The sequence below is a fragment of the Numenius arquata genome, chromosome Z, assembly GCF_964106895.1.
Source record: "Numenius arquata chromosome Z, bNumArq3.hap1.1, whole genome shotgun sequence".
NCBI lineage: Eukaryota > Metazoa > Chordata > Aves > Charadriiformes > Scolopacidae > Numenius > Numenius arquata.
The window spans coordinates 30,865,631-30,877,981 of record NC_133616.1 but is presented as its reverse complement, the minus strand read 5'-3'; the positions used below and the strand labels follow the sequence as shown (position 1 = coordinate 30,877,981).

The following is a 12,351-nucleotide window of genomic DNA, read 5'->3' as shown; positions in this document are numbered from 1 at the left end:
GTGACTTCCTATCATGCCATTTGCTTTCCTGTTTGGTTGCGGGTTTGTTTTGCCTTTTTTTTTTTTTTTTGTTACCCCCGCCCCCGGTGCTTTTACGTAAAGGATCTTCCCTTCCTGCCCCTGATTGACAGCCAGAAAAGCTGCCACTGTTTTTTCCCTAGGAGGACCGGCCTCGCCTTCCCCCCCCGGCTCCCCTCCCCCGCCACCCCCCCTCAACCTCCGCCATCCCCGGTCCTAGGGCGGGCGGCCGAGGCGGCGCTCGCTGGGAGGGCGGCGCGCCGCTCCTGCCCGTCCCCTGCCCGTCCCCTGCCCGTCTCCAGCAGCAGCGGCTCCGGCTCCGGCTCCGGCTCCGGCTCCAGCATGGTGGTGCCGCCGCTGCTGCGCGCCGTCATCATGGGGCCGCCGGGCTCCGGCAAAGGCACCGTCTCCGCTCGGATTATCAAACATTTCGGGGTGAAGCACCTCTCCAGCGGCGACCTGCTGAGGGACAACATGCAGAAGAAGACAGGTGGGAACGAGGACGGTCCAGACCCTGGGGGGAACCGGGGTGCGGGGGAAGATCGTCCCGGCTCCCCCGCCTCTCCCCCCGCCCTCCGTGGGAACCGTCCTCACGCAGTTCTTCTGGAAGGCCAGAGGCCGAGGGTCTTCTAGAAAGCTGTCATTCGGCAACCTCTTCGGGAGCGTATCTGGGGTTTATCCCCTTTTCCCGGTTTTCATAACGCCTAATTGTTGGCTGGGCTGGTCTCGGTGTGCTTTTTATAAGTGGTTTTTTTTTGTTTGTTTGTTTTGGTAGGTGTCTCTGATAGTTTTGCAGCTGAACGTCGTGGAAAGGAAGAATACTCATGTTTTTTTAACAGATGGGGCAGGAGGAGGAGTTCTGAGCGATAAGACTTCTTCAGATCTCTTACAGATGGCTAGAAGTAAAGGCAACTAGAATTACTAGTTATTCCAAAATAAGAAGGCCTTGTCCTGAACTAGCAGGCATAGCTATAGTGGTGCTTCCCAAAAACAATGGGAAAAAGTTTCAAGATGCTGACCTTGTGCTTTTAAAATTATTATTATCTTACAACAAGTTCATATTGTGCTTAGGTTTCAGCGTGGTCTGTGTTTGCATACAGAGCTGCTTGTATTAGGTAATGATGTGAATTATACTTAGCATGTTGTCCTGGCTTGACCTCTGGTGCTCTTTTGAGATGCCACAACCCCTCTCTTTGCTGGATTTTTGCAATAATGAAAGGCCCCCTCCTAACATCTGCTTCTTTCCACGGTGGGGTAGAAAACCTCGTAAGAACCACTTCAGATGGCATGTGATGAAGTAAAGAGTATTCTTATTTCCAGCGGTTGGAAGCAGCAGAGGGCTACATTCACTTGTAAGCATCACTGCAGTGTTACGGTTAGGTAACTGGCAGTCTTGGTTTTGGAAGCTTACAAGCATGTTTGAGGGTGAAAAATTATCTGTATTATGAAACCAATTGTGATGTGATTTCCACATCTCTTTTCACACAAATTCTGTTTGCTCTGCAAGAACAATGACTTTGGCTTAGTTGACTTTTACTACAGCTGATACTGATAAGTTAAACATTTGCTAGGAGCACCACCTCTGCAGGCATATCTGATCACATTCATGCTTTTTCTGCCTCTTTGGTTGTGCAAGCATAAGTCTTTACGTACAGAGGGTCACAAAAGCATAATTGTTGCTGTTAGGATCTTTCAGTGTAAGTAAGACCAAGTGAGAAGGGAAGGTGTTCCAGAAGATGAAGCAAATATGTTATTTACTAAACGCTTCAGGTGTTTGTGCTCTTTCAGTATGTCTTGGAGGCAAGGTCAAAGAGCGCCAGAATCAAGCTGAAGGGTGTGCGAGAGGAGACTGTGAGTGGGAATACCCCATTGCTTGATTTGAGGAGGGAGCCGTGAAGCAGTGTAAAGAAAAGTGATTCAGCAAAGTGTTTGTTGTAGGTGAGTTGAACAGATGAAAGAATGCGAAGGAGAATCAAAATGTGAAATGGAAGTGTAGCAGATGCTTTAAAACTGTGGATGTGAGGAGAGAAGCCTGTGGAGTGTGTAAGAGATGATGAAGTTTGCTCTGAATAGCTAGTGTAGAACTTAGAGGAATCTGCTACGGAGTTTTTCACTCACTAATTAACCCAGATGAAGCTCTGTCGTAATTTTATTGAAAGCGAGTCACTGGTTGCAGAAATGGTCTCCAAAAGATTGAGATGAATACTGAGATTGCAGGAGTAATACACTGAAGGAGGAAGAGGGACTGAGAGGGAACTCAGGGAGCTTTGACAAGTTTAGTTGAGGCAAAAGGTTTATTGGTTTTGATTATAATAGAAGACTCCTGCGATTCCCTGTTCTCTGCGGACTGTGTTAGACTAAAGTGGGCAGTTAAAACACTTGGAAAATTAAATATAACTAACAATAGTGATGCGGTGCCGTTTTTGGCATTTGCTGTCTTGTGAAAATGGACTTTGAAAAATCCTGTTGAACACACAAGTGTCCTTAGCCATTTGCAGGTAGTACCATGTTCTGCTGCTTTGGAGAGTGGGGAGTCTGTGACCACCTCTCTCGTGCTAAGCAGCCTGTTGTCTGAATATGGATAGAGCTTGTTTGCTGTAATGTGGTTAGAATGTGCCAATCTTTTGCCAAACCTTGAAACTTGGATATCTGTTACCACCTAGACAGGAAAGAAACCTGTGTTGCCTTTAATTCCAAAGATTGCCATGCCTCTAGTGGTTTCAGACCCGAGTTGAAAAACCAGAACAAAATAAAAACAACAAAACCTCACAAAATCCCATCCCCAACAACGGGGGGGGAGGAGAAGAAAAACTTTCTGTCCTAATATAACTATTTGGGAACAGTTGTGCCTTTTTTTTTCTTCTGTAATGACTTTCTAAACAACCTGAAGTTTGTAGAGAGAGGCAGCGTGTTTCCAGCTCTGTTAGTCTAATAATAGGACCTGTGTGCTTTGCAGCTTGCCGTACTCTAAACCTCTCTGGGCCCAAAAGTTCATCTGTCTTTTCACAGTATGTCACTGTCATTCTCTATCAGCCTTGCCTTGCGCATATTCTTAGATCATTCTGGCTGGAGCAATGCTGCTGCATAAATCAGTAACAGATCCAAGCATCAAGTGCACATTAAACTATCTAGATGTAATTTATTCCTCCTCTCGGCCTATGTTTGCAGGGTACATAGTTCAAAGTGCACTAGAATAAGGAAAGAGGTATGACTTGCTGGCTTTGAAGAAGGGAGGTAGGGAAAAGCGTACACACTTTGTACCCAGACAGACTGTCACCTTTCCAGTTTGTGATGTGCTGGAGGACTGAAGCACTGGAGTCTGACTCTTTTCCACATTGTGATGATTATTCGAAGTCTGACCAAGGTGCACAGCACCTATTTTTGAATGGTGTTCAATTTAAAGCCTGACTATAGCTGTGAACACCCAATAAGGAGAAATTGTCCTTTTATTACTTTTTTTTTTCCCCAGCACCAAAGCTACTGTTTGTATTACTTGAGGGCATCTATTGCTTTTCAGTTGCCTTGTCTGAAGAAAGGCCTCCGTAGTATTGCATGTTTCAATACTGCATCAAGTGATGGGATTGGCATTCTCCATTGCTTTCTGCTGAAAAGTGGTTATATCTTGTGTTGGTATGTCAGTCCATCCCATTTTCTCTTCTGTTTAGTTTACTGTAACTAGATCTGAATTGGCTGCAAGTAAAGGCTTCTGCAGATCCACAGTAAAAACAGTCCAACTGCTATTCTGGGTGATTTACATTATTGGGTAATTGTTTTATAAATGAAGGCCACGGAGACTTTGTGCCTTGGACACAACCCAGGCAAATTAATTTCTTCCCGGCTAGACCCATAGTTTGGGTGAACTGTAGCACACTACTGCATGTCATGCAGGAGTGTGGTGTGATATCCAGAACTCTGATGCATGGATGGCATTTTAGCGAGCCAGTAGAAGAAATGATGGGTATTAAAGGTTAGTCAGTTCCATGGGAAAATACTAATGTCTGCACACTCCCAAAAATAGTTTACAACATCTATAAACATCCTCTTGTAACTCTAGTAATCATAAAAATTCATATCTGGCAAGCATGTCCCACTGCATAACGCTCTTTTAAATACCAAAGGCATTTCTCTTTTTAGTGAGGTCCTAAGTTAATAACTAGCCACTAACCTAAGAAAATAGCTTCCCTGACAGGAAATCTGAGGGCTGATCTCTTTAATGAACTTGTATCCTTTACATTTCTTCTTCTTTTGAAGACTCTTTTACCTAATGGGCTCTCCTGATTTTGTTTTTGGAACCTAATATTTCAAACAGTAAAATTATTAGGAGAGTGTGGGGACAGAGGTGTGCTGAACACCAAGTTGCTATCCGCGGAGCTAGACCAGTTAAATTAATCTGATGCATATTTGCATGATCAGATCCTAACTGATCACCTGTTTCTGAATTTCAGCAAGCATACTGTCTGTCTTGCTTACAGCTGTACTGTTCTGCACCACCCTGATCAAAACAAATTTTTTGCAGGCTTGTGGGCTTTTTTTCGCTCACTGGAGGTCAGAGATAGTGTAATGCGACTTCTATTACTTTCGCAGACGTTGGAATCCTTGCCAAGTCCTACATTGATCAAGGGCGGCTTATTCCAGATGACATCATGACACGACTAATGCTGAGTGAGCTAAAAGGTCTGGATCGGTACAACTGGCTACTGGATGGTAAGTTAGCATATTAGATATTGCTATATATGGAGCGAAAAACTGCCCTGGCAAGCTTTGAGTGCTTTGGTTGCTTGTGGGTGGCTACACTCCAGTAGCCATCCTTGAGTCGTAGTAACTGGACGGTGTTTCTTGCCAGCTTGTTTGTGAAACCTTCAGCTGCTCGTCTGCCTCAGGTTTTTCGGCTGTAAAATGGCCTCGGGTGCATCCCGCCTTCAGAGCATTACAGGGATGTTTAATTCATGTTGAAAAGGGGGACTTCAGCACTCCAGAAAATTTTCAAAACTGGCAATTCTGGTAATCCTTGTGCTTTATTTCCCCTTTGAAATATGCATTGAGAAGTGTATTTTTTTGAAGCCTTTTCATTTTAAAGTCCTTTGGGAATGGAACACCTTTGAAGAATGGGGCTGAGGAATTATTTAAATAGGAACGTAGGTATGTGATAGAGCAGTGAGGTAAGTATGGAAAGCAAGTACTACAGCAGCGCAGCGTATAATAAATCACTAACAAAAATACGTCTTCAGTGCTCTAAAAGACCTCTTTCGTTTGCTTCTTTGGTTCTGTTTTCTAGAGTGAATTGTTCTGCAATTCTGCAGAGTAAGCTTATTGCTTCAGTGTTCACAGTAGGGAAAAAAAATGCATTGGCCACTATCTTTGTGGACTGAATGGCCCTTGTTTCCCCAGCCCATGGGAGTACAGTTGGATGCGCAGCACAAAGATAGCATCCAGGCTGGATGTGTGTGTTTTCAGATTCTAGTCGCAACCTGTCTCAGTAGATAAAACGAAAAAAAGTTGTTGGTGTGGCTTTTTGTTTAGAGGGAGTGAAAAATCCACAGTGCTCTCTGTCCCTTAGTGCTTTATTATAATTGTTTCGAGTACAGTGATCTGTTCTGGTGGCTTTAGTCACAATTGTGTTCCTCCTTAGTGAGGACAAAGGCTTAATTCCCACGGTGAACAGCATAATAAAACACAATCAATGAAGGAAAGAGCTGCAGGTGTTTGGTTTTTTTTTTCCTTTAGTTCCAGGTCCTACGTACACACAGTTCCAGCCTTGTGCATCTGGATGCGTAGCAGTATAGCTGGGCACACCGGCAACTCTTAAGAGGCAGATGATGTGGAGACTGTAAGAGAATAAATCAATTTCTGCTGCATGTTAATGTCCTGTCGTCTTTAAACTCCTGGAGCAGAAATCTTGTCTGTATCAGCATTTGTAATGAGACTCAGTGAATTACACTAGGGATAGCTCTGGCATAATCGGCTCTGTAGGAACAATACTGTTCTGTTGAAATGTGTTAACCAGTGAGTCTTTAGTTTAATAACTGCAACACAGAACAAACAGCTGAGGTCAGCTAGGTCAAACTAAATAGAGTTGCTGAACTGCTTGAGTGTTCACTTGGCCAAATACCCATTTCTACTGCCTTAGATAGGTTGGTGGCTTCTAGAGCCATAGCAGATACAGCAATCAGAGTCGGAGCTGGGGGGTATGATCTGCTTAGACTTATGTGCTGTATAATTAGGCGCTTTGTGTTCTTGGATTCTTCATAATTCATTAGATCTTGTAGATTTATTTTTTTTCTGTACCAAGAAAACACTGTATGCAGCAACGCTGGTTCAGTTTCAATGAAATGCTTTATATTTGTTGAGGAAGTTTCTCATTGGTAAGTCCCAAAGCAAACTCATTTTCCAGCTGCATAACTAAGACGTGTGGTGGCTGACTAGTTTGTCAACCATAAGAAAGAACAGCAGTGCTGGAGTCCTGGCTCTCCCTCTGCTCTTAACATTTAGAAGTACTTCCATGAGATAATGTGAACGTGACAGAAATAGAATGAGCGCAGTTGATGACTGTGATGCAAACCAGGTACACCAGACAAAGCACAAGTGAAAGCTTGGTCCGAGTTAATCAACTCTTTCTTTTTGTGTTGTATTAGACAAGACACAGTAGCCTTAAGACCATGAAGTATTTTTTTTTTCCTGTTTTAAGGCTAGTTCTTGGCTGGTTCCTTACTCAGGCAATGGACTTATAAACCAGTGTTATGCAAGGAAGAATTTCTTAAGTTTGTACCTATCAGAACTTGCCTTTGTGGAGAAGTTTACTTCTGTAGTATGATGAAAATTACAAGCTCCTGAAGAACATGAGACTGTGCAAGAGCTTTGTGGGTAGAGGTATTATTCCAGAGAATTTGTGGTGCAATGGCGTATTCTACTGTAGCTTTGACTGCTAACGTTCTGCGGTAATTTCTTCATTTTAAATTCTTTATGATGGAGACCTTGGTTTTCTTGTTCTCTGTTTCCCCCCTGCCTCCTTCTTAAGTTCCAGTAGAGTTCTCCAGTAGCAACATGTGCCTTTGAAGGCATGCTAACAGAGCCACGGAGTTCATGGGGCAAAACGTAGTGTCTGTTAAGTGAAGAGACAGATTCCTGTTCAGCCTGAGTGTTCTCACAGTCATCATCCCTGAGGATAGTTTGACACGCTAGACTTTCCAGAATGCTTTCTTAGGCTATTGTTTTATAGACTGCCTCAGGTAGATAGACTTGGCTTACTGCAACTGAGTAAAATAGGTTTGTAATGGTCACCTCCTTAAGCCACACTTACACATCTGTAGAAGTGCGAGCTGTTGCAAGTGTTTCTAGGTTGTTCCAGACCTCTGAGTGAACTGCCCATGTCTTTTATTGTTTGAAATGTGTATACAATGGTTTTATTCAATATAGTGGTATGTAGTACATATGAGTATGGGGTCTTTTTTGCATTTGTTACACTTTTGGGAAGATGATTAACTGAAACGAGGAAACAGATGGGAGGCATTTAACAATTCAGAGTGCCACGGCATACTGAAAAATACTTGGAAAGTCTGATGACTCTTCAACCTTTACAGTATGATGATGCTTTTTTTCTGCCGGACAATTAGTTTCTTTAATGACTGAATCCAGGTAATTCTTGCTATAACTCTACCTTTGGGGTTTTATGGAGTTGTTTCCTTTTAAACAGGTTTCCCCAGAACAGTTGCTCAGGCAGAAGCCCTGGATAAAGCATGTCAAATAGACACTGTGATTGACCTAGATGTGCCATTTGAGACCATAAAAAGTCGGCTCACAGCACGTTGGATCCACCCTGCTAGTGGCAGAGTCTACAATCTTGAATTCAGTCCTCCCAAAGTGCAGGTAAGAAATAAACATCGGAGTTGGCCGTAAATAAACGTTGCATTGCATTTGGTCGTTGCAGTAAAATACCGTTTGCATGTGGTGTTGCAAAACACAGCAGCTCAGAAGGAAAAGGCTCATTTGACCTCTTAGGAGCACAGAACCCTTCTGGTAAAACCCTGCCTCTCAGGGTATGTTAGCGCTCCTGGTAGAAGCTCAAGCTGGTGGGCTACGTGTTTGTCCCCTGCAGAATGAAACACCGTGGTGTTTTGTCAGCTGTTGTTAAAGATGTTCACTGATCTGGAAGACCCAGTCTTGTGCTCTGGCATAGGAGTTGGGTGTGTTCTTTTGCCTGTTCTGCAAGTCTGCAGCCTGCGCAGACCAAAATGCAGTGTCCTTTTCCTTCCTCCAGAGGGACTTCCTCTTTGTATCTAGGAAGCACACCGAGTCATCATTCGGAGGAATCCACTGAATGCTTTCCCTGTGTTAACATTTAACCAGGGCGGGTATTTTGAAGGGAGCAGTTGTTGTATTGCAAAATTAGATGTAGAAGCATGCCAATCAGGGAAGCTTCTCAACAGATCAAAGATGTTATGGCTTGAGACATCCTAGAAGGGGAATAGTAAACTTGAAGAGAATGATTGTACATTATTACCTTAAGATTTTTGAGGAATTCGGATTAGCTTAGTGCAACTCAGCTTAAGCTGGATTCCATCCTTAACTCTAAATAACTTGCCTGTTTTGGCACTGCATTTCACCTGGAAGCTCTATTAAGTTACATCAGAAGCATAGCAGGCCTTGTAGTTTTTGGATTTGTGTGTTACAGGAAAAAAGGCCAAAATCTGTCCATTATAACATTAGAAAGTAAGGTTTTCTGCAACCTCAAATAGCATCTACCAAAATGGACTGGATCTGAATCAAAGCGATTTAAAATGTCAATTGCAATGTAAAGTCAGTAACAGGAAACCTCAAATGAAGCAATCAATATCAATCTTGTTCCTAGAGCACACATGCAAATCATTATTAAAAAGAAAGGCTGATTTTTATTAGCTGTAATCAGCAAAATTTCATAGGAGGTAAGAACTGGAAGTGGGAAACTGGAAATACTGCCTTTGTATTGCTTAAAACATGGTGGTTTAAGTCATGGTTATTTTTAATTGCAGAAGAGCATAGGGAAGCTGCAGCAGAGAATTATCAGACCTACCAAAGAGTGGGCTTCAGCTGCAACAGCTTTGCTATTAGGAACACTCCACTCTCCACTCATTAGCAGGCATATCCCAACATAGTAGATTGCAATATGTAAGTGAAACCATGGAATGGAGCTGAACGCTGAAATAGAGTTGTCTTTATTATCTAACAGACCTGCAAAATGTTTACTTAATCAACAGAACCAAAAGATTATGGCTTTAGAGTTACTGTAAGGCTGAAGGGTCAATATTTGATAGGTACAATGAAGGCGCTACTATGGCTGCCTGCACAGATGCTAGAAAGAAACACTTGAGTGCTTTAAATGATTGTATTATGTAAACAAGGTAACTTTGACCATACAAGTCCATCTCTGATACAATACAGATTAACAGAGAAGCTTACTGAACGTTGATCGTTTGTGATTTTCTGAAACTGACTGCCAGAATGCAAGCAAGAAAGGAAAATAGTTTTGTGGTCTAATTGGCTTTGTACTTGCAAGATCACTCATGTTGCCACTCCAAATGTCAGACTAAACTTGTCTTTAGGGAAAAATCGAAATTCCTGAGAATTTGATTAATATGTACGAAGGAGGAAAGAGTCCCTTATGTCTGTGGTGGGTCACATTCTGTCCTTAGATGCACAATGATTCAGCGCATCTAAGAAGGAGCCAACTTTTATGCCACTAAATAGTCCTTCATAAGATGTGCCAGTCATCAATAATTGCTGGTTTCAAGGCTTAAAAGCTCCGTAATCGCTTAAAGCACCTCAGTAAACTGGGGGTGAAATGTGCAGTAAAGTAGAAGCTCTCATAGTTCATACATTAGGTCCCTACCTCTGTTTACTGAATCCTAGAAAAACTTCAGCTGGCTTTTATGCCATTTTTTTATACAGCTGTTGCTAAATGATAACTCTTCCATTTTGCAATTTAAAATCAAAAGGCCATTAACTCCTTTCTCCATTTCAGTATTGTCAAACAAATGTCAAATTGGTCTCTTGCTTGTTTCCTGTTATGCAGTAACATATTACCAACAATATTGTTTTCCCTCCTGTAGGAAGTTTTTGTCTACATATTTCCCATATTCAACAGATGTTCCAGAGGACAAATTAGTCAAGTTACTATAACCTGATTTTCGTTGCCAGTACTGAGAAAATATTTTTAACTGATGGATTGTTTTACTGGAAAGTCAACATCTTATATTCCAGATAAGATACGGGCAGTAGCCTTTCTCTTTATAAGCAGAAATCTACACCTTAACTAACTGGAAATGGATTGTAATTTAAATAGAAAATTACACAAAACATACTTAAACGGAAATACACACCAGTGTTTGCTTTTAACCATGATTAGGGCATTGATGATATTACTGGAGAGCCACTTGTTCAGCGTGATGATGATAAGCCAGAGACAGTTACCAAGAGGCTGCAGGCATATGATGCACAAACAAAACCGGTTCTAGAATATTATCGGTAAGTAGTAAAATCTATTCTTCCACATTCTAAAAGCTTCTTCCAAATTAGCGTAGTGAGGAACAGATGTCTTCAGTTAGAGATATTGCAACAATAAACGTGGTATGAGCAGTGGTGTATCCTTCATCAACTTAGTAAGAAATCAACCCAGTAAAATGAGTAGGTTTTCCACTGTTGAATGAAACGCCATCAGGAGCCTGCTTAGCAGAACAGCCTTTCACTGCAGCCATATTTAACTTTGCAAAGGGCGCTATGCATTATTCAATACATTATAGTACTGTTCTAAGCAACATATCTCTGGTTAGTAAAGTAACTTAGACAGTTCCTCTTTTTTTTTTTTTTTAAAAGATTTAGCAGTATTTTGTCTTCTGGATGTGTAAGTAGAAGCCCTCCTAATAAGGACTAGAAGTCAAAAACGATACAGAAATAGAAAAACTGTTAATGGGGATTATTTAAAAGTGGCTGTTCTGAGAACAGGACTGTGACAAGCACAGCCTAGCAAGACTCTTTGGGAATAAGTAGCTATTTGAGAATACTGCCATTTGCACTGTGGAATGATAACAAATTACTAGTTCTTTTAAGATCCAAAAATATACACAAAGTTTCTCTTAATGTAAAGCTGCAAATATCACATTGTTAATATATAGATATTAGTAGGTCACCATGTAGAGTTTTGCAGTCCTATCTTGCCTAGAAAAAGAAATCAGACTGTTTTTGACATCCTGAAGTGACTGTGATTCCTCTATCTCCATATCCACCACCCTTCATTATGGTCTACCAAAACCATTGAACAGAAGACCAGAAGCTCCATCTTTGGGGTGGTTAAGTTTTAAAGAAGGAGTTTTTCTGGATTGACAATAATTTTCCTGACTTTGGTAGCTTTCTGAAGTGAAAATGCCTCAAAGCACCAGAGTAAGACACAGGCCTAAGCTATTATTCCTGATCATAACATACTTTACAGATAAAACCAGCTACTAGAACTAATTCAGAATAACTTGACTGTGCCTGGCTCATTTGTTTGTTCTGATGCACCATCTTTGATCCTTGAGGTGTAACTTCCCAATACCTGAGTTAGTCACAGTTGTTTGGATGACGGCTGTATAGCATGTGCTGTATGACTGCACTGCTGCTTCTTATTTTTACCCTTCACAGTTTGTTATTAAGTATTCTGTGGACAGCAGTTGGTTTTATGAACTGATGTCACCAATAGCTCACTGTTTGAGGAACACAGTAATGCATGTCCAGCCTGCGTTCCCGATGTTATGGCTGTTCGTGGTGTTCCATCACATGCATATTTGCACACTCCTGCCAAGGCAATCTTAAAGTGAGGTGGAGACAATGGAATAATTAAACAATTTGACTTCTGTAATGCTTTCTTCTTTTTCTTCCTTAGGGAAAAAGGGTTATTGAAATCCTTCTCTGGAACAGAAACCAATAAGATCTGGCCACATATCTATGCGTTCCTCCTAACCAGGTTGCCAGATGTGAGCCAGAAAGATGCTGCCACTCCCAGGTGAAAATAGGTCTAACTTCTGCTCATCTGTGATAGCTCACATGTGATTACATGAGATTCAGCAATCAAGGATTTCTCTACATAGTTTACCAGACTGATCAATAATTAAAGTTTAATGTTGTCCTTAACTTACATTATGATAAAACTGTCACCTGTGGTTCTCACTTTAATGCTGTATTTTTTTATATGAAATGTACCTAATTTTTATAATACAGTAACTGACTTTTAACAAAAGCAGCTACTCTTGTGTCTCTTATTCAGAAAATACATAAATTTGCAAATACTGACTGTTGAAAACACATTTCAGAATACAGCTTAATTAT

General features: G+C 41.5%; 1 protein-coding gene across 3 annotated transcripts; it reads left to right on the top strand.

Moving 5' to 3' along the window:
• Positions 1-227: 227 nt before the first annotated feature.
• On the top strand, positions 228-12,351 carry AK3 (adenylate kinase 3). Of its 3 annotated transcripts, none has more exons than XR_012463705.1 (6): positions 228-508; positions 4,603-4,722; positions 7,709-7,881; positions 10,397-10,515; positions 11,313-11,427; positions 11,909-12,351. XR_012463705.1 is itself a non-coding variant. In XM_074166331.1 (5 exons), the coding sequence occupies exons 1-5, from the start codon at positions 361-363 to the stop codon at positions 12,030-12,032; spliced, it is 684 nt and encodes a 227-aa protein (XP_074022432.1). In that variant the 5' UTR covers positions 237-360; the 3' UTR covers positions 12,033-12,351. The 3 variants fall into 3 exon arrangements, 1 of the variants encoding a protein (XP_074022432.1); XR_012463704.1 differs by having other exon boundaries at positions 248-508; positions 11,310-11,427; XM_074166331.1 differs by lacking the exon at positions 11,313-11,427 and having other exon boundaries at positions 237-508.